Consider the following 23,217-nt stretch of genomic DNA (forward strand, 5'->3'; position numbering starts at 1 on the left):
AGAACAAAAGTGGTCGACGTAGCTCGGAAAGCGGCCAAGCTAAAGTGGGACTGGGCTGGTCATGTCTGCCGAATGCCGAGTGAGCTGTGGGCCAAGATCGCCACAGAGTGGCAGCCCAGCTCAAAACGAGGAGTTGGCAAACCACGTCGGCGATGGCGAGACGAGCTAGACTCCTTTTTAAAGGAATGGCCAGAGACTGCACAGGATCGGGAAGACTGGAAAAAGTGGGGGGAGGCCTTTGCCCAGCAGTGGGACATTACAGGCTCCTAATAATAATAATAACGGATAGTCCGCCGGTTCCTCTCTCTGCGGCCTTGACCACCGGCAGCTTGGGCCTTGCCCCGCTGCTGGCGGCACCCTAGGTTAGGTTTTTTATAATATGTTTATAAGTATTTTGTATTGTTTTTGTAAGTGTTTTTGTATTTTATTTTTATATCCATATTATAAATAACCTAATCTGAGAAATTAAATGAATAAAGGAAATAATAATAATGCGGCCTGTCAAATTTGATCATTGAAAAAGTGACTTTGATATTTACAACAATAGATTAAAATTCCCTCGCACGGATCCGTGTCTAAGCATACGAGGGGTTAGGCAATATTCTGGTGCAAGCCAAAAAACTACACCCAGGACTAGGTTATATCTGTAATAAATTGGTTCAACGTTACTAAACTTAACTAGCGATTACAAAATAATTTTATTAACATACATTTGATGATCTTAAGCATAAGCAAAATAGGTTTTTCATCACACATCGTAGTAACACGCGGGCGTAGAGTTACATCCCATTTTATTCCCTGGGGAGTAATGGACTTTTTTTTAATTAGGGCATCAGATAATACAAATCAAATAGATTATATGACAAATATTGTTGTATAAAGCTTTAAATACTGATGTGTATTGTTTAATTCATTTATTTATGATTTAAATATAAAATAACAGTCCTGAACATATCGTTGTTATAGGGACACTCGGTTCTATGTTTATAATGTCCATGCAAAAGTTTCTCAAGTTCACTTTCAGTTCATAACAGTGCTCAAAAATATCTGAACACGCACTCTAACGCCTTGACAACAGAGGCAAGTTCAGATATTTGTGAGCACTTTGGCCGCTCCAATACCGGCCGTACAATAATATAGGGCCGTTCGACATCGTTGGGTGATTTTCTCAAAATAGGTAAACAAATTATACTTACTTTGCAAAGCACTTTCTTTCAACACACTTAGGTATATTAATTTCACTTTTAAAAAACAACGTAATAAAATCATACAAGTTGATTCTAACCTACATCTAGAGCCGTATCGTTTTGAAACTTTGCGAGTACTCGGCCAAAAATATTGCATATCGGTCTTTGGAAAGAGGCAATGGCTGTTTACGATTTCCGAACACTGGCAAACATCCATGAATTATCATATTTATTAAAGTGGTTTCATATCAAATAAATACTGCACTTTTTGGACTGAATTACCTCCAGCCTGCAGCTGTCGGGAATTATAGACCTTGTTTACAAGATATCGTTTACCCCTCGTTGCACAATGTACTATTGTTTTATTTAGTATTATGTCACAAATGTATGTATACATATATAATATGTATATGGTACACATTTTGTCTTATAACTTATAATTGGAAATTTGATTTATTTGGAGTTTGTAATAGTACATTTTACAAATGTCAATTTTGATTAATAACACGAAGTAATAAAGAAAACCAAATTACAATTGCTTAATTTCAAGATACGCTGTATTATTATGCGTTGTTGAGTTTTGGCTACAGGGTACCTACCCTGTACTCCCCACTCTTACATGTTCTTAGAGCTCAATCCCATTTTTTGCATAAATGCATTAATCGCTACTTTTTCAATATATATGACAATAAACTAAAATAAAGTCATTACCACTTCGGTAAAAAGATGATAAATACAATTTTTGTATGTTCATTTTAGTAAACAGATAGATAGATATTGCTGAGAAATAAATGATACATATTTTTTGTAAACGCAGATTTGTAATATGAATATGTTTTATAAATATCTCATTAAACATTTAAACAATAATGAAAATCATGATGTATAATTAATTAACGTAGACAATTCTTACAAAACCATTTTAATCAAGTGTAGAAACTACGATTGATATTTTTGCATGTCAACCTTAACGCTAACGAACGTTGTATGCGACGTTCCACGCTGTCAACAACTTCATAAGTACTTATAACTAAACAAGACATTGCAGCCCCACTGCTCCATGTACAGCTGAAGGAAGAAAGTCTGATTCATTTAACGCTTACTTTCTTTGTTTATAGACAAAAAAACGAATATATTATGTATCTATCAGTCCCTTAGATTGTATATACAAATTAAATTCACTTTTAGGTATATCATACTGTTTGACGTCTTGAATAATTTCAATATGTCAGTTCTATCGTTACTATCACATACTGACACTAACGTACATGTTAGCGCGAGTCGCAAAGAAGAGTGAAATAAGAAATAGACGGGTGTCTGACACACCATTCAGTGGTTTCACAACTTCGTCATTCAGATCGTGGCTTCTAATGAGCAGATGGTGCGACATACGTTTTGGTCGGAGCCCTCTCGTTGGTGGTGTAGTTGGGATTGATGGTGGTGGGCGGGTAGCCGAGCACGGGCCTGTGGTCGGGGTCCGCCGGTCACTTGAGGTAGCTGCGGTAGATGAGCGGCGAGTGCGCCGTGTCGCGCTCCTGCTCCAGCAGGAACACCATGTCGCGGTGGTTGATGCGCTTCAGCCGCGACCGCAGCGCCAGCTGGCTGCGGCCGCTCTGCGCACCACACAATACATTACATTACCATATTTATTACAAACTAGCGACCCGCCCCGGCTCCGCACGGGTTAACAAATTATACATAAACCTTCCTCTTGAATCACTCTATTTAAAAAAGCGCATCAAAATCCGTTGCGTAATTTTAAAGATCTAAGCATACATACAGACAGACAGAAAGCGGGATGCGACTTTGTTTTATACTATGAAGTGATAAACAAACTTTATTTTATTCTATTATTGTAAAATTGATATTTTACCTCGACCTTACTTTTAACAGATTGTCTCGTACACATAGTTCATCATGGGCCCTTTCGTCTATCACAGACGATTTATGGTGTAACATTGTAGAGCCCCCGTTTTTAGGGTTCCGTACCCAAAGGGTAAAAACGGGACCCTATTACTAAGACTCCGCTGTCCGTCCGTCCGTCCGTCTGTCACCAGGCTGTATCTCACGAACCGTGATAGCTAGACAGTTGAAATTTTCACAGATGATGTATTTCTGTTGCCGCTATAACAACAAATACTAAAAACAGAATAAAGTAAATATTTAAGTGGGGCTCCCATACAACAAACGTGATTTTTGATCGAAGTTAAGCAACGTCGGGCGCGGTCAGTACTTGGATGGGTGACCGTTTTTTTGCTTGTTTTGCTCTATTTTTTGTTGATGGTGCGGAACCCTCCGTGCGCGAGTCCGACTCGCACTTGGCCGGTTTTTTAGTTGGCTATATAGGAGTGAGCAATGTGAGTTACCAGGCCGGTGGCGGAGTGCGCGGCGCCGTTGGGCACTAGGTCGCCGCCGCCGGGCCCGTCCAGCCGCGGCTTCTTGCGCGGCCCGATGGCCTGCAGCGCCGTCAGGTTCGCCTCCCGCTGACGCAGCTCCTCTAGCTCCGCACGTTGCATTTCTTTGGCCTGAAATAACAAACAAATACAAATATCGCACATAAATAAATATTACGGAACAATTTTCCAAATATGGACTTAGTCCCTTTACAAATATTTGTGATAAACACACAAATAAATATCCAGTATCTCCAGCTTTGTAGTCAGTTACGATTACCTACTAGTGTGAGGCCGTTCCATAACAAACACGCACAAACTTACTTATCTCCATATCTAACAAGGCACCACTCGTAACATGCATATACTGCAAAAGTATCAAATCGTCACTACTTTGAAAAAATCTAATATGTACTAATGTATACATCCCATACATAGTTAGAGTCTGTGCGGAATTAGAAGAGTCGTGAAATGTATGGGGTTTAATACCACATTTTTCTTTTGATTGACAGAACCAGATACGAGTTTTTCTTTCAAATAAGTACTCACGATATATTGAAGTGACATAAAATATACGTACTGTTTTTTTCCAATTTCCGGAACTTATGTTCTAACAAAACAATTGGCTCGCTATGTGTTCTTAGTTATAGATTTTACGTTACATTTCGTTGAGTTACTGTAAAGACAATATTGTAAGTAGTATGTATACATAGAGGATAACCTTTGCTTTGAGCTTGGCCTGCTCAGGGTCCTCGTTCTTGGAGCGCGACTTGGCGGCCCGCAGCAGCATCTCCCGCTCGGAGTCCTCGCGCCGCTTCTTGTCCACGCGGTCCAGCTCCTCCAGGAACTTGAGCTGCCCTTTAACGTCCTGGGTCACTTCGTACCTGGAGTCCGTCTGATCAATGCAACAAAACAAACATTATTGTTACATATTTTTTAATTTTTTAACAAGCAGAATGGTCTGCGATCGATGCTATTTATCCAGAGGCCATGAGTTCAAGTCTCAAGACAGTAATTTCTCCACTTTTAAATTTATTATTGTTACATGTCAAATAGAAATTTGTATTTACTTGTTGGCAAATGTTTAGACATCCATTTTTGTTTTTACTTTAGCAAATTATGATGAACAGTTCAAAATCGCAAATATCGCAATGCATGAATAATATATATCCGTATACTAGTTACTATGAAACTGTTACCAGCACATCCATGTAAATAGGAATCGCAAGAACTGAATGCATCTTTATCTTTATAATATGTATATTTACTTACTGACACAATATATGAACTTTCTAAGCTAAAGGTTTTCACATTTCACGGATTGCGATGACTAGTAGCCGTACTATGAGTTGACACTTGACGTTTACGTTAGCGACTGCGTCAACTCGATCACAGTCCATCTCACTCGCACTGATGTATTGGTGCGATAGAAGGAATGCGATCGAGTCGCGCAGTCGCTAATTAAATTTAAATTGTGAATAGCCGTGTAGTAAAGGGTATATAATAATTCAATAAAAATGCCCTCTCACATCCGTAAGTTTTTCAGCAACTCTAAGTATACATACATCCTACAAAATTTCCTATATAATTCAATATTCGTATAAGTTTTTGGCAAAAATTAAATTTTTGGTACAAGCTTTTATCGCTGACTGTACTTTTCTTACGACAAACAACTAATACTCATCGAGACAATTCTAAAAACCCCTAACACAGTTAGGTTGCGTTGTTTCATCACAGAGTTCCTATGGCCACCTCCTGTCTCCATCATCAGATCAGCTCGATGGTACCATAATATTGCATTGTCACCCGACTTACATGTGTATGCAAAATTTCAGCTCAATCGGAAACCGGGAAGTGGATCAAATTTAACTTGCAAGATTCCATTACATAGTTACATACAGGTCGACCTAATAATAAAAGCGTGTTAATAAAAACCTTGAAATATTAGCAGTTGAATATAATAGCGTATTATTATTCTCGCATCCTGCTTTAAATTGTCGTAATTTATAGCGATAGCTAGGCGGCTTGGCACGGAATACCTTCAGACAGTAAAATACAATCTATATTAACACATACCATACAATCTATATTAACACATACCAAAACATTAACTTGCTAGCTTCTGCCCGCGGCTTCGTTTGCATAGTATGATGATGATGATTGATAAAAACTATCATATGTCCGTCCTCGGGCCTCAAACTATCTACATACCAAATTACATTTAAATAGGTTCAGCCATTTAACCGCGAAGAACTAACAGATAGATAGATAAAGTTACTTGCGCATTTATTAGTAGGGATAACATACAACTTCATCAATTTTTTTCCCCGAAACATGCACTACCTATATCATGTTTAATGTACTAAACATCATGTTTAACATTAAATATAATAAAAATTCGCTATGCAGTGTTCAAAACGGCGTGGCGCAATCGCAACGGCATGGGGAAATCTAAATGGCCCGTGTATGCGGTCTAGCAACGGCAGCGCAGCGCTCTTTACAGACCAGTGGGCCTTATTCAATTCTATTCTCTTTATTTCAGATAAAGCATCTTGTTAGTTACAAACAAATAAATCTTAAGCTAACTTAAACACTATGTTAGTAAAATAAATTAAATTTTGTATTTGCAACAAGGTTTACGATACATTGGAGATTGGACGATAGCATTATGTTATACACAAGGAAAATCAAATTATAATTTTTGTCGTGTTTTCCTTTATTATTGCGGTATAATAAAAAAAATTCGCCGTTTTTTTACACAACAATGAAATGGTACGAATTATTAATACGTAGTGCCATTACAACACCCAAAGGAATAGCAGTGCTTAAATTAAAACTAATTTGTACATGGTTTACGAAAATAAGTATTGTAGAAAGAAATAATTTAGAACATAATTTTAAGAGTAGTTATGCTTAACTAGTGGGATTTAACTAAACATGAATGCAATGATGAATGGAATTAAACACACAGGTAAAAATAGCATGAGGATAAGTAATAATTCTATATTTAATAAGATATGTTGTCCTTTATCCTCGTAAGGTGCACCATTCAAATTTGGCCTAATTTTAATATGAGCTTTGTCGCATAGTAAATTGGGATGAATTTCGTTAGTTTGAGAAAGCAATGAAACAAAATAAATGCGTTCTTTTTTCGTTTATTAAAGATTCGAATTATATTGAATAAAAGTGTATATTGTAATGCACATTGAGCCTTACGAGGTTATGTAGTTTGATATGTAATAGGTGGTTAATAGTAGTTACCTTTATAACGAGGTCGATTCTATGTTGCGCGATGAGCGCGAGTTTCTCGATGAGGTTCTTGAGGCGGTCGTGCACGGCGTGCGTGAGCAGCGCGGCCACGTCAGCCGCCGGCTCCTCCAGCCCGTGCCGCGCCGCCGCCGCCTTCAGCCGCGCCGACATCAGCCCCGTCGGCACCAGGTACTCGTCCTTGCACGACCTTACACATCAACAACCCCCAATGTAACAACATATTATTATGTATGAATATATCTAGTCTAGGGGTAATCTCACAACATAGTCGCATAGCTCCAAGGCTTACTTTTTCTACTGCTCACATAATTAACAGTTTCCGTTCACGCCCGGGTTACCAAAGTTGTAGTTTAGAACGCCTAGATTTGAAGAAAATTATTGAAGACAACTAGCCCCGGTCTCCCCTATGTAGATACATACAGGACTATGGAGAGTAAGTAAAAGCCGTAAAAGTAGCGCAAACTACCGCAGTTGATATTAGAAATGTGGCACCTTATTTGTGTTCCGATCATGTCAGTGGAGCCGAGTATCCTCTGACTCTCCTCGGCTAGGTTGACGCCGCCCATGGCGGCCACGTCGTTGATGTCGTCGTCGCCGGCCATCTTGTCGTCGACGAACGGCTGCGAGTACTGCGAGGACTTCTTCTCCTTCTCCTTGAGCAGCGACTTCCCCGGGGTCAGCACCGTGGAGAGCGCCGCGGTCGCCGCCGCAGATCGATTGAAATTCGCTTTACTGTTGACCGTCATCGCTTTGCCTCCCACTTTGCTCACGTTTATCTTTGTATGAACAGGTATATTTTGTAACACCGCTATCGTATTTCCAGGTTTTACTGCAGGTTTTGGCTGAAATAAAATATATCTATTAATAAAGTAAGTAACATGGACGTGTGTGTATAAGTACTTACTAAATTGTCGAATTTGACATGCCAAGCTAATATAAATAAAAAAATAACTTGATTACAACCCGAGATATCTTGAGATTTATTTCATAAAAAGAATCAAAGACCTATAAACATTAACAAGACTAAATTTTTTAGGATTTCCGAATCGTGGAGTTTATTACCATGTACCTAAACAAGGAAACGAAATTTAAACGCATAAAATCTGTCGTATTTTTATCATCATTGCTCAATTTTAAAATAGCCATAGTCAATGGCCCATAGATTATAAAGCCGCAGTAGCCTTCGCATAATTGACAGAATGATCGACTTAACCAAGTCACAAAGTTCTTATTTTTACTATCGTCCGCACACCTATACTTATTGGAAAATCGTTCTCGGTTATCTTTCATTTTCTGCTTATTTCGTTCGGGTTCCTGCATAATAAGGGCCACTTGCACTATTCGGAATTATCCAACTAACTTTGAGTTAACCGCTAACACAGGGTTAAACTAATAATTTGTGTTGCACCGTTAAAGGTTAAGGTTTAACTCTGAATTAAACTGTTCAATATTTAACTCTCCGACGGAGCAGGGTTAAATCGCTAACTCTGGGTTATTACCGAATTATTTTGAAAAAAGAATAGCGGATCATTAGCAGTGTATTGGCGCGAAGTAAAATTATTGTTTTGTGTTTGGTTTTACGACGGAACTATGATAAATGATTTATTATTATATTCCGATGACGATGAAGAGATTATCGATTATATTGCCACGGATTTATATAATAGAAGAGTTGCAGAACGAACTGATTATTTTAACTCGCAAAGAGATAAAGAATTTCACAGAAGGTTTCGACTTGAAAAACACAGTGTAGTTTTTTATTAGATAAAATCAAACACAGATTGCAATACAAACATGACAATATCAAGTAAGTATGTATAACGTTATAATAATACACTATCTATGGGTATAAGTTTAGGTATCTATTTACTTGGTATATGACTTGTGTCTGGACCCTATAATTATGTTATGAGTAATTTACATACAATTTTATTTTCAGTGCCGCGTTATCACCAATGAACCAACTTCTATGCACTTTAAGATTTTATGCCACTGGAAGCCAACTTTTGACGTGTGGAGATTTCATAGGGGTACACGAATCAACCGCATGTAGAACTATTCATAAAGTAACAGATGCCATAGCCCGTTTGTACCCAGAATACATAGTTATGCCTAGCACAGAAGAAGAGCTAAAACAAACCGCAATGAAATTCTATCAAATTGCTAGATTTCCACGTGCTATTGGAGCCGTAGACTGTACTCATGTACGGATGAAGTCTCCAGGTACCTATACTCTATTTAGCTAGTCCGTGATCTACCATAATATTATAATACGATTGTTTACAATATTTAATGTGATGGAGAGTAAAGACAATGTTGATATTTTCTTTATTATTTTAGGAGGAGAGAATGCAGAGATTTATAGAAACAGAAAGGGATACTTTTCAATCAACACCCAAGCTCTGTTCTGCTGATCTACTATTTACTGATGTTGTTGCACGTTGGCATGGGTCTGCCCATGATTCGCTTATTTGGGACAATAGTAATCAACGCAGACATTTTCTTCATAGGAAATATGGAAATTACTGTCTACTTGGTGATTCAGGATACGCACAAACTGCATTTATGATGACACCTTTAGGAAATGTGACCTCTCCTATGCAATCTTTGTACAATGAGTCACAGATCAGAACTAGGAATGTTATTGAACGCACCTTTGGTATTTGGAAGAGAAGATTTCCTATTGTTAGCAGAGGTATTCAAGTCAATTTAAGCAGGATACCCGGTATAATCGTCGCTACATGCGTGTTGCATAATATTGCTCGTCTGCAAAATGACCTAGAACCACCTGTTGACCCAGATTATCCTCCTATATTGGACAATACAGCCGATGAGATTGGAGTGTTACCTAGCAATAGATCAGGTCCAAATACGGCAGGACATAATGCTCGTCAAGTGCTGATTGAGCAACACTTTGGGAGATTAGGTTAATTAAGTTAAGGTTATGAATATCATATAATATCATACATTTAACATTAAAACAAACTTGCGATGACATATTGTTTTATTTTAATTTAAAATTGCCTCATTTTTTCATTAAATTCGTTTCTCCTTTTCATTTCTTCCATCTCCATCTCTCTAAGCTTTTCATCGTGTATATACTTTTTTTCTGCATTCTCTATCTCCATTGCTCTCATCATACGGTTATGCTCTGCATCCTCTATCTCCATTGCTCTCATCATACGGTTATGCTCCGCTTGATCTTGTTCCTCTTGCAGCTGGGTTTTGACCAACTCCTTCTGTAGCTCCAGTAAGTCCATTTTCACAGTCGCAAGTAATTTAAATTTTTCAGTAACTGTCTGTTTAGTTTCAGTTTCTAGTTTCCGTTTACCTGAAATTAATTAATAAATATTATAGGACTATGTTACACAAATCAACCTACAGTAAGCTTAATAAGCCTTATCAGGTGGGCCGTATGCTTGTTTGCCACCGACGTAGTATTTAAAAAACGGTAAGTAAATGCATTACATAGATGATGATGATGAAGTCCTCCCAGACATATTCATCGAATAATAATACATAGAATACATCCATAACTCGGGAACAAATATTTGTGACAAACACAAATAAATTCCCATACCAGAATTCTGGACCTCTTGCTTCTGCTGTTACTACTGACTAGGCTAGGCAGTTAATTAAAATATTCATTATATTACTAAACTCATAATTATACATGTCATCCATCTTACTATCCATAATTTATTACTATAGCTGGTCAACCAAATCTTGTCAGTAAAAAAAGGCGCGATATTCAAATTTTCTATGGGACGATATCCCTTCGCGCCTACTTTTTTCAAATTTGCCGCCTTTTTCTACTGTCAAGATCTGGTTGACCAAGTATAAACAATAATTCCTAGTGACATGTGAAGTCTATATAAGCTAGATTATACAGACAAACAACACTCACATGTCAACAAATGGTGTGGCTTCTTTTTCAAATTGGCCCTATCATTGGTGAAATATGTAGGTAGTTTGGTATTGTTCTCCTTGCTATCAGCAGGATCTTGCATATCTATTTCCACGAATGAAGAAACTGAAATATAATTATTAAAATGTTATTTAAATTCCTTTTAAAACGACAACCTAGTACCACAAAAAAAATCAGAATGAAATAATTAAATAAATGTGGTAAGTAGATTTGGTGATCACTGTACAGATGGTTATTTCAGCAAGCAGTCTCCATATAAACATCTTAAGTTACTTCCAGAGGTTGTAGTTGGATCAAGGGTCAGATGCAAAAGGCGGTGCTCATAGATACAGCGCGCAGAGTCCAGATATTGTTTTGAATGTATTTTTTATTTTACTTTAATAAAAATGTTGTAAAATACCCAACCTAAGATAAATAAATAAAATTTTACCTAATCCAATATTATGAAGTTCTATTGGTGGTATATTTTGGGATGCCATAAGACTGCTATCTCCATCATAAATTGTGTAAACACCATCCAGAACAGGTCCAGCAAGAACTTTAACTTTTTCCAATACTGGATCTTTGTCAATGTTAGATGATGGCCCTCCTCCTGGTAAACAATTAGAAGACATTAGCAACCATAAGAAAACAATATTGTTATTTACTGGGACAAACATACAACAAAAATATAAATAATTCAAATAGGAATCAAATCTACCACTTTGTAGGCATGATTGATTTATATATCAATTGCCGATTGGTCCCCAGATTATGTTAAGGACAAACATAATAATTATTCAGCTCCCAGAGCAACTTGTGGCGTGGTAGTATCACATACCCTGATAGTCAGTTGGGCCTCTCTCTCCGGCTTGCCAAAAATTAATTTATAATTTATTGTAGAAACATGCTTGGATCTGACCTGTCTGCCTAGTGAGTAGTGACCCTGTCTATGAAGTTGATGGTCCCGGGTTCGAATCCCAGTCATTTATTTGTGTGGTGAGCACGGATATTTGTTTCTGAGTCATGGTATTTTCTAAGTATATAACTATGTGTGTATCTATATATGTATATCGTCGTCGCCTAGTACCCATATTATTACAAGCTTTGCTTAGTTTGGGGTAGCTCGATCTGCGTAAGGCTGGCCACAGACCCATGGAATTTTCATTCGGTTTCCTTACGGAATTACAGGTCGAAACGGGACGTTCCAGAAAATTCCGTGCGTGTGCGGCCAGGGTATGATTGTTCCTAAATAGTAATTGTTCTCAAAGTAATTAACAAAGTACCTACCTGTACCCATGACATCCATTTTTTGCGCGGATGCATTCTTCTTGGCTTTTTTCTTCAGATTCTTGTAAATTTGCTGCAAGCTTCCTGCAGTGCGTGAATGACCTGTTGTGGAAGAATTGTACTCATTCTCCACATCAAGACATGCCTTCTGCTTTTCTAGCTCCATCCGTTTTTTTGTTTTCTAGTATACCTTTGTATTTGCCGACTATCTCACACAGCAGCATATTATCACTTTGAGTGAAATTTGGAGCACGCAAACGAGGTTTCTTATCCATTTCTTTTTGATAATCGCACAAACAAACCAAACAGCAAAGAATTGAAAGAAAATAATAAAGGCGCCAACGACGAATGACAGAAGAACATACGCTTTAAACCAAATGTCACGTCATGTCGCTCTTAGAGAAAGAAAGTCTTATACCCCACGTTCTAGTGTAAGAGAGATAGGCATACATTTCCATTCGTTCGTTCGTTCTTTCTTATTTGGCTGCTTTGTAGAACGGAATGGAAATGTAATAATGTTGCCTGTTTACAATTAAAAACTGTCAGGTTAACTAACCCCGAGTTAGTTTTCAATGGTGCAAAACAAGATTGGGGTTAAAATCTAATGAGTTAACCTCGGGTTGGTTAACTCCGTACTTATTTATTTAACTATTTGTTCGGTGCAAGTGGCCCTAAGAAACATTTCCTTGTATTGTATTGTATTTATGTATTTACCTATATATTGCATAAGTATCCTGCGCTTGTTACAGTGGTGTGCTTTAGTAGAGTCGCCATCAGTTATATCCAAGCGGCCGAGGTGCTCAAAGATATCTGATCACGCACTCTAATGCCTTGACAATAGAGGCCTGTTCATCTCCGATATATCTGAAGGCGACTGTACAATATCAAGACCAGGGATGTTGCGGATGCAGATTTTTTGACATCCGCGGATGCGGATGCGGATGTCAAGATTAGGTACTTAGAAAACGTCAAATATTACATTTTTAGTATTTTTTTATTAAAAAAAACGAAACTTTTAGTATTTGAGCAAGAATATAGGTGCATTATATTTAATAAACAGTAAATTGGCCGACTTTTCTGGATCTAGACGATTTCGTTATAGGTAATGACGAAATTACCTAGCACTTACGCCGCCGCTAAGACGTTCCTGTAGACTTGTTCGACATCCGCATCCGCATAAGCTCCGCATCGATTTTATGCGGATGCGGATGTTGAAAATAATGCGGAAGTTCCGCGGTTGCGGATGCGGATGTTCGCAACATCCCTGATCAAGACCAACACTTTTTTTTAAACCAAATAAGTGGACTACATAGCAAGGTCCAGTCATAACAACTAGTTATTATTTACTTTATTTACGAGGTTTAGGTAGAGTAAAAAATGTGTAAAGCTGAGTTAATTATCGTACTGTGCCCTAGTTCTGCTCTCTAAATGATATAAATAAATTAATGTTAGACTTCGTATGTATGTACATTAATGGTAGGTAACATTGACAATTAATTTACCTATTTACAGTAATGCCAAGATTTCGTATCGTTAATATAACGTAATGTGGACCAAAAACACTAACATCGTTAATAAGATCCATCATGTGCACCATCGATTCTCTTGCTAGGAACAAGCAGTTAATATACTAACATAATAACAAGCTATTATGTTACAATATTATATTATGTCCACACCGATGCATGCATAAATATACCTTATGCTTTACTAAGTATGCCGATAACGCAAACATTTACCTCATTCCTAAGATATTGCGGTGCATTTAATTGGTATCCAGTAAGCCAATAACAAAGGAAACGTTGCAAACTAGGTACATGTTTAAATAACAATTATATTAGTTATTTGGGTACCGAAACTTACATAAACCTAACAATTCTCTTTAAGATTCCCTTCCGCTGCCACACTATATAAATAATATAATACACGATTAAATTAATTTTAAAATGTTATAATGGTTAACGATACCTATTTATTTTAACAACATAATTAAATTATCAAAATATTTAAAAAATCTGATTGTAAAAAAAAACATGCACTACAGCTAATCGCAATTGGAGCCAGTAAATCTGACAAATAGACCGCGGGCCAGGCGCTTTTTGCGTTGGTCATGGCATCTCGTAAAGGGGTTAAGTAAGACCGATGTGACCTCAGCTGCCGCTCCGTTGGCGGGTTGAGGAACGGCAGCCACCCAAACACGTCGCCCTTAACCACTTTACGAGTTCTCGCCCGGGGTGCTACTGGTCATGGAAAGCTAGTCCTGACTCGCGGGCGAACACGACAGAGCTGAAGCTATTTTACATCAAATAAAACAACGACTTACTAAATTTACATAAACATGAATAAAAAGTATTGATAATACTTAAAAAAATAAGATTAGGAAAATTTATGGGCACCTTCCGCAAGGTAAGCCCAACATAAAGCTTCGGCCAACCTTAACGAGTTGTAACTTATGTATAGGTATTATTGTTATGAAGCACCTTTATAAAATATGTTCTGAATATTACCTAATGTTTTATGTGATCCTGACAACTATCAAAAATTTCTACTGATTTTACTACTTATATAACAAAATGGCAACTCGTACCAGTTGAAGGAAGGAAGTATCGACATAAGGAGCAAACAAGACAACAAGTTGACACCGATGCACGTAAGATCCGTCGGGACAGCAAACAAACCTGCAGGTTGGAAGTGTGCACCGACACAACGCTAATAGTCTTAGCAGTGGGGACAAGCGCCGGCGCCAGGCTGGCGGGCAGCACGGGCGGCAGCAGCGTCGTCAGAGTGGGGCTTGAGCCATCATCGTCCAAGGGCTGAGTTATCAACACAACTTGCTGCTCATTACAGTACACAACACCACGTGACCTCGAATAAAGCCTATCGTTTCAATAAAGCTCTCAAATATAACGCGTCACATAAACGCATGTATTAATTATTATTCGATCTTAAATTTCTCTCGCAAACAGTCATTAGGCCCAGTATGCGAACACATCCGAACACTTTTCTCAAATTAATAGAATTGGCCTTTGCAGAATCAATGCAGAATGTAAGGGCACAGACGGAAATTATCCGACCGAGTCACGAGCGAAGCTCAATCAAAATGATTTCTGGGACGCACCTGAAACTCGGCACTTACAGGCATTATGGCCCTCACGGAAGTCAAGGCTAACGTGCCGTAGCTGTAAGCTCGAGTTAATGGAAACGACGCGGTCAACTAAGAGGCGCAAGTAGGATCTTCGTCGTACTACGCACAAAAACAAATACTGCTGTTGTTACATAGTCTCACTAGTTAGCACAACGATTTATCAATTACTGCAAGGAGCGGCAAATATTTCACTACGAGGAAAAGGACATTGCAGAAAAACAGGTCGTAACTTATTTACATTCTATGACTGGTATGATTTATTATATGATTTCATGCACCTTCGATAATCATTAATCAACATGTAGGTGCCGTTCAATATTCATATGAGTGGTTTAATTACCGCCATTTTACAAGGCTTTCTTATACGTCGTCCGTCGACGTAGCTTCCAGATACAGTAGTGAGTACGCACATTAAAAATACTCAATAGCACAGGTCAGTCGCACACTTTTCTGTTCGAGTTCTACTCGTGGTGTAAACCGAGAACCGAGCATAGAAGATCCTGTCTTTCAAACAATACGAACTCGCGCTCACTATGTGCGACTAACAGTTAGTGCGTACGCGTAGTCCTGACATCCGAATCAATTTAGACTTTGGGATTTTTAACAATGAAATTATTTAATATATTTTTTTTATTCGTATTACTAGGTGCAAGGACGTACTCCTCGCCCTTTAAAGCTGGTCAAACGCGTAGCCTTCCAAAGATTGCATATATGTACATACATATATAACTAGAGAATTTGGGACGGGTGCGTTTCCGGCCTCGGCCACCAGAGGGCTTGGTCACTTAAGTATATGTCATCTTATACCTTTAAATGAGCAATTCTTTATTGAAACGGCTCTAAAAATTTCGACGCAATTTGCTATTTGGGGGCGAAAAAATCGATCTAGGTCTTATCTCTGGGAAAACGCGCATTTTTGTGTTTTTATATGTTTTCTGAGCAATGCCCGTTCTCCCAGATATTATACTCTTAAGTACCTATATGACATCTATTTCAATTAATATTTTTTTAACGAATTTGCACATGCACTTTACAAATAATTTAGGTATCATTGAAAATACTCTAGGTAAACTTTGACAAAAACTTGATTAATCCCTGCCGCGGTAAAACAAATTGGTAATGGCTAGCGTTCTTGAGTCTTTAGATGTGACCAAACATTTGCTAAAAGAGACTGATACTTTCTGGACTATACGTCACGAGTAACGTCATGTCACCATAACGTCAACCGCCCGATTTTAATTAAACTTTCAAACTGTACAGTGTACACTAAATACATTACAATTCAAGATCAATGAGGTGAAACGCGCTCAGTTTAGTTTGTAACTGTCAGCTGAGCTTAAGTTCCAAATTACTACCAAGTACCAGAATGTTATGTTAAGCAATTCAACTGAATCTTCAGATAGATCAGTTATACTTTTATCGTCGATAAAGAGTAACGCAGTGAGTTGCTTACCAGCTGCACGTTGGACGTGGCCATGATGGTCTGGTGCGGCGGCGCGGGAATCGAGGAGAACGCCACGTGTGGCGCCGGCGGGTTGATTCCTTCAATTACCAATTCTTTGGTCACCAGGGATTGTCTCAGGAGAGGCAGACTTTTCTATTAAAAAAAGTATTAGGCAAAAATTACGTTTTTGGTACAAGCTTTTATCACTGACAGTGATTTTCTTTCCACAGGCAACTAATATTAGTACATTTTGCGTTGTTTTATCATAGAGTTCCCATGTCTACCTCCTGTCTCCACCATCAAATCAGCTCCATGTCATCATAATATTGCATTGTCATCCGATTTATATATGGATGCATCATTCCAGCTCAATCGGAAATCGGGAAGTAGGTCAAGCTTCCAAGATTTGACCCACACTAACTAACATACATATACTAACAGGAAAAATGAAATAAAATCTTGTAAATACGCGTTACTTATTTAAATAAATAAATGAAATAAAAATCTTTTATTTCAGGTATTCCAGTACCTAAGTGCATAGTACCCATAGTGTAAATTGTAAATTCCCAAGTAGTCCAACATACTAACCTTTAGAAAGCCTATGAGGCACGGTTGAGGACTGGCGTTGAGCAATCTTTCGAGTCGATCGCAAAACTCCTCTGGCTCCACTTGGGCGTCAATCAGCTCCTGGATGAGATTTCTCACATTCCGTTCAACGGACTTGGGTTCTTTACTTGACAAGTCCAAAAGATTTGCCAAAAAGTTTCTGCATTTTTCTTTTGTGTTGTCTGAAGGTTTCTGGAAACAATAAATAATTATCAGTTGAATTGAGATTACTATAATGAGTAGTTTCACCCCCAAAACAATACCCACGTAAATATAAGTTCACCTTATAGACCTATTAAAGCCTGGCCAGTAATATATGATCACTAGCGACTCGCCCCGGCTTCGCACGGGCTACACAAAATCTTAACAAATTATACACCTAAACCTTCACCACCTAAAGAATGACTCTATTGATAGGTGAAAACCGCATGAAAATCCGTTCAGTAGTTTACGAGTTTATGGCGAACATATACACAAACATATAGACTCGGCTGGGGACTTTGTTTTATAAGGCGTACTGATTGTCAAGAGGGCGCTGTTGTTCTCATATATATGGTGACAGTTCAGTATAGTATGAAAAAAATTGTTCCAGTGAAATTCCGCAATATGGCGCGTGATCATAATCATAATAATCAATATTACTAGCCTAGCCGTAAAAAATTCAATTGTTTGTGTTATTCATAGTTACATATTTGTTTTACAAGGGGGCAAAGTTGTTGTTTAGCCGCTCGTGCTAATATTGATACGAGCAAATGAAAGATTCCAGATGGCGAGGGTTACAAGGCACGAAGGTTAAACAAACTTGCCCCATTGAATAAGGTAAATGGTCCAGCACCAACCTGCGTAGTGACAGTGGGCGCCTGTGGCGGAGGCGCGGGCGCGGGCGAGGCCACGGCCGCCGGCGCGGCCACCGGGCCCGCAGACATCTGGCCCTGCATCTGCGCCGCGACACTCGTCGACACCGTCTGTACGCCGGGATGCTGAAATCAACGCCATTACTCAATATCTTCCTACAGCTCGCTGCCGGCCATGCTAAATCGTATTGATCTTCAATCAAAGCTTCATCATTCTCAAGCGAAGTATAGAGACGACTAGAGGAAAAAAACCACTTGAACAATGTTTTCATCTTATTCCAACACTGCTCTATTTAGACAATGAACAAAATGCACAGGTAACTAATTAATTTTAACATATAAATTATAATTACATGATGGTATTAGCTGTAATTCCATTAGCTTACCTTGTTAATTACCTTAGAACATGCACCTTCACCAGGTTTGTACATGCACAAAGGATGAGTTAAAATTGGACAAAGGCCACATGCCTACATTTGTTGGAATATACTTTTACAAGTGTGTAAGTGCAAGCGCTTGTCCAATTTCAAAGTTTCGGTGAGTAGCGGAGTTGGTGTGCCTACTTACTGCCGGCACGGTTGAGAGCCGGATGGTCTGCGCCGGCGGCGCCATCGAGCTGGCCGTGGGCGCGGGGCCCACCCTCAGCAACTGGTATTGCCCATTCTCAGTCTTTAACAACAAATGACCCTGCTGCCCAGGTTGTAGACTCTGCAGAGTTTGCAGCGTAATCTAAAAATGAACGCCTTGTTTCAATTTATGGTTCACTTTGTGATTCTGAACCTAAAGCTCTAGTTTTTTTTTTCAAATGAGGATTTCTCTAAATTCCATATGTATTTTAAGACAATAATATAGCAGAATCCATAAACATGATACTGAAGCAGGTCATTTGTTAGATAGGTACACATTTTAGTGGATATTCTGGATGAACGGTGCACATAAAGTGAAATATTATAAAACATATGGATTACTTTATTTTGTTAAAGAAAGTAAGTAACGGCCCTAGGCAAATACACTGTATTGTATAGGAGAGTTTATTTCTTATTAATGAATCATTAATAAGAAAACTTGTTACTTAGTAAAGTTAGTATAAAAACAACATTTTTATTTTTGGTTTATTTAAATAGTGAACGAGCTACAACAGAACAGACTAGCAAAAATAAGTATCTACATTCATATTAGACTGGATAAAATATGTTGGATATTAATCACAATTCTAAATATCTGAGCAGAAGGGGCTCCAAATGTGTACCAGCTTGCCTTTAGCCCATCAAAGCAAACAAAGCGCCAAAACTATCTGAACATGACTGTATCATGAATTCATGACGGTATTCAGCTGCATGTTCAAGTATATCTAATTTTGAGCACAAAACCTTCTTAAATATATATTATTCATTTTTGAGACAGTTGAGAACATGATTTTATCTCACATCACTGTCTACTTATTAAAGGCACAAAATTGAATATAATTCAAACAACTTATCTAAAACTTTTAAATATTGAGTGAATAAATGATGTAAGTGTTTAATAATCATATCTATTATATATTTCAAGTCAACTACATATATTGACCCCTCTGACAGTGAAAGTAGTGAACTGTATGATGACTGATGTTTAGCCATTGTAAATATTGTAATACTACATTGCAATACTGCAATACATACTTCAATACTGCCTGCAATAGGCACATGTAAGGATTTAGTTGTAATGTATTAATTATTTAGAATAGTAGGGTAGTAGTTAGGTAAATATTTCCTAGAGCATCTCTTACAGGGCAATCGCATCTTTAGTTTGAAAGGCAGAATTGAGCAATGACACCCTTCTAGCCTAGTCGATAGTGACTCTGCCTACGAAGCAGGAGGTCCCGGGTTTGAATCCTGGTAAGGGTATTTATTTGTGTGTCTATCACAAACATTTGTTCCTGAGTTAAGGATATTTTCTATGTACAATCAGGCGTAAAAATTAAGGTGCATACAACTTACTCAAAAATATCTAGCATAGTTCTTAATTTTGCTGACATAAGAGCTATGGGACATATTTTTGAGTATGATGAGTGCACATTTAGAATAAGATATTTCCAAAGTAAATAATTACAAGCTTAAATATTTAAACAAACATATTATTTCATTTTAATAAATATATATTAGTTGCTATTAAATAAAATATATAAACTCATTAACATAATAGTTAAGGTGTTCTATATGTATTATAACCGACCTATAACTGCCAAGTGCAATTTGCACATAATTTTTATAAATTTAGTGACTACATATGATAAGTTCAAAGTGCACACTTAAGATGACTAGAAATGTTTGATACTGATTTACCTTATTTGTGTTTGTGAGTTTGAGATCTTTGTCACAGTCTATTAAATATAAAATTTTAATAACCACCGAGTTGCATAAAATGCAACTACACAGCCCAAACTCTAAATCTAAATAAATTCAAAATCTTATAAGTTTATGGACAACATAAAAAAAGTGCAATGTGAAATCTGTCACAACTAGCACTTAACACCAGACAGACTAATAGTATAATTATTTAGTTAGAATAAGATAAAGACTACCTATGTAGCCTTAAGCTCAATACCTAGCTTCATTATTATGATTTAAAGAAGAATAAACTGTTGTTTTGTTTAGATATTAAGTTTTTATTTTTATTTAAACAGAAGCAGATTTGGTATGTTTACAATAATTGCATTAAAATCTTAAGTGTTGTGCTCATTAAAATAAAATGTGTTATTTTGTAGGCTTAGCACAGGAGCACAGCGACAGTATTTCATGTGCGATATAGACTACCCATCCCTCTCTAATTAATATGGTTAGAAAAAAACAGGTAGTCATATCTTGCGCGCGAGCAACTGTCCGTGTGTTAATGTGCTAAGCCTACTGTGAATAGGGTTGGTTATCCAGATGAGCCCTGTTAACCCATTCACCATCCCTAGCAAAATTCAAGTGACTTTAGAAGCATCATTTGAAATATGGCAGTGACTAATCATGATTATTTTATATCCTTGACATGTATAATTTATATACAAAAGCGTGTGTTCCATTGCATGATGAATAATAGTGAATGCTGTTAGATTAGAGGAAAATAAAATGAGATTTAGTAGTGGCAATGTCTTATAGTAAATTTGGTGAGAGTGCTAGTCAGCATTTTAAAAAGCAGTATATTATAAAGTTAAATTACCCCTGGTGTGGCAGCTCGCGCTCCTACTACTTGAGGTGTTCCGATTACTACCCTTGGTGACACCGTGGCTACTGATTTCTGAGCTGCAACTGATGGAGTTCCTGGTCTCATATTTAATATTTGAACATTAGGAATTATTGCAGGTTGCCCTGAGCCTAAATTTTGAGTTGTTACCACAACATTTTGCCCTCCTGGCTTATTTAAAGTCATAACATTAGGTATTGAGTTAGGCATGCTTGAATTAACCGTCATGGGCACTGTCACCATTCCAGGCTGCATGCCGACTTGACCAGCGGTAGTGCCTTGCTTGATAACGAGGGGCGGCTGCATAGTAATGGTTTTGTTCACGGTCTGCGGGATGACGGCGCAGGGAGCTCCAGTGTGGATTATTTGATTCTGAGATGCTGCGAGGCCGATACTCCCATTCGGTACGGCTTGAGAGGGAAATGACACTCTGTTTACACTGTTAGACAATGTTTGTGATGTCTGAGGAGAGTATATCAATTTAATGGGTTCGCTGGCGTTAGTTAACGATTGTTGCGAAACGAAGACCTGACCAGATGTTTGTACATTATTATAAGTCACACCGCCAGCAGCTGGGCCCACTGATTGATAATTACCAGTCGTTATTTCACCAACGTTCACTTGGTCCGTATTGTATTTTTGCACACCAATAATAGAACTCGGATTTGATGTAATATTAGTAAGCTGACTAGGAATAACATTAACTATATTGTTCTGTGACGACACTGATGAAACGGACGTAACCAATTGATTTTCCAGAGAACCTACGATAGCATTCACCGCGTTCTCGTCAACGTCTGTGGACAAAGCTTGCTCTAAAAACTCGGCTGACGCCATTTTATATAAATCGGCTGACATGGAGCAGTCATGAGGACAAATCGGTTGAAACGGAATACTAAATTACCGGTTTTTAACGTAAGACACAAAATCGGTTCGTCTTAAGCCATCAACTCACTTGCTGATTTGATATTGAGAAAAACATGAGAATTAATATATTTAGCGGTACATATTTATCCTTGGAGGATACAACTAAAAATATTATATCCTCCAAGTATTTATCAAAATATATACGCAAATAAAATAATCAAATAGGTGGTGCCTGTTTCAAACATAGACAGAGAGAATCATACTATCTTTGTCTTACACTAATACTAGCACCCAAAAGAAAAGGATGAGTATAGTTTTTTTTGGTCTTATTTACTGACAAATTTGGTTTAACCAACTATATATTAGGTCACCGTACGTGTGTTAAGGACACAGCTATAGCACAGTTAGAGCGAGAAATATATATTTCGACAGCACCAAGGTATATATATTATACTACTCTTTCACCAAGGTCGCGGTCTGGTGTAGTAGTCTGTTTTGGCTTTAAAAGAGAAATATGTAAAAGCCCCCTCCACACTCGTGCGAGAATCGCGGCGCAAAGCCGTAAACGCGAGTGTGGAGTCTACGAGGGGTATTCAAAATATTCTCGGTATGAGAATGAAAACAAACAAGTACGAAAAGTTTGATATTTTTATTTTTCAATATACTCCCCCCCTATGTTCATACACTTAAAAGATCGATCAATTATTTTTTTTAATCCCTCGTAAAATAATTTTTTATCTTTCGTGTAAAAATGCTCCTCCACTGCCGCCTTCAATGCTTCATCGTCAGAAAATTTATTTCCACGCAGATCCTTTTTAAGATTGGGGAGCAAAAAGAAGTCGCTGGGGGCTAAGTCCGGACTATACGGTGGGTGAGTAACAGTTTTAAACCCACGTTCAACAATAGCTGCCTTGGCAATATGAGCAGTATGGACGGGGGCGTTGTCATGCAGAAGCAGAATACCTTTGGTTAACTTTCCTCGCCTCTTTTCTTTAATTAAATCCTTTAATTGACGTAGAATGTTAGCGTAGTACTGCCCTGTGA

General features: G+C 37.9%; 1 protein-coding gene, 1 long non-coding RNA gene and 1 pseudogene across 3 annotated transcripts; 1 reads left to right on the forward strand and 2 right to left on the reverse strand.

Annotated features, from left to right (window-relative positions):
• Window positions 1-1,973: 1,973 nt before the first annotated feature.
• Window positions 1,974-22,209, reverse strand: LOC134661557 (transcription initiation factor TFIID subunit 4). Of its 2 annotated transcripts, XM_063517687.1 has the most exons (10): window positions 21,283-22,209; window positions 18,664-18,825; window positions 18,082-18,222; window positions 17,225-17,434; window positions 16,646-16,789; window positions 7,343-7,692; window positions 6,842-7,037; window positions 4,302-4,475; window positions 3,554-3,712; window positions 1,974-2,800 (listed from the first exon to the last, which is right to left on the reverse strand). In XM_063517687.1, exons 1-10 carry the CDS (start codon window positions 22,162-22,164, stop codon window positions 2,672-2,674), a joined length of 2,547 nt encoding a protein of 848 aa, XP_063373757.1. In that variant the 5' UTR covers window positions 22,165-22,209; the 3' UTR covers window positions 1,974-2,671. The 2 variants fall into 2 exon arrangements, with proteins under 2 accessions (XP_063373757.1, XP_063373758.1); XM_063517688.1 differs by lacking the exon at window positions 18,664-18,825.
• Window positions 8,742-9,800, forward strand: LOC134661558 (putative nuclease HARBI1; annotated as a pseudogene).
• Window positions 10,454-11,521, reverse strand: LOC134661559 (uncharacterized). Its single transcript, XR_010097974.1, has 3 exons — window positions 11,209-11,521; window positions 10,696-10,883; window positions 10,454-10,561 (listed from the first exon to the last, which is right to left on the reverse strand). It is a non-coding gene; the product is annotated as an uncharacterized LOC134661559 (long non-coding RNA).
• Window positions 22,210-23,217: the final 1,008 nt, after the last annotated feature.

The sequence above is a fragment of the Cydia amplana genome, chromosome Z (genome assembly GCF_948474715.1).
Source record: "Cydia amplana chromosome Z, ilCydAmpl1.1, whole genome shotgun sequence".
Classification (NCBI taxonomy): Eukaryota; Metazoa; Arthropoda; class Insecta; order Lepidoptera; family Tortricidae; genus Cydia; species Cydia amplana.

What these genes read in the sequence shown, in the direction of transcription:
- LOC134661557 (XM_063517687.1), bottom strand. Translation starts at nt 22,164, where the DNA reads ATGTCAGCCGATTTATATAAAATGGCGTCAGCCGAGTTTTTAGAGCAA. An exon ending in GGCTCTCAACCGTGCCGGCA is followed by an intron (nt 18,223 to 18,663) that starts GTAAGTAGGCAC and finishes CGTTGATTTCAG; the next exon opens with CATCCCGGCGTACAGACGGT. An exon ending in AGGCCAAGCTCAAAGCAAAG is followed by an intron (nt 3,713 to 4,301) that starts GTTATCCTCTAT and finishes TTGTTATTTCAG; the next exon opens with GCCAAAGAAATGCAACGTGC.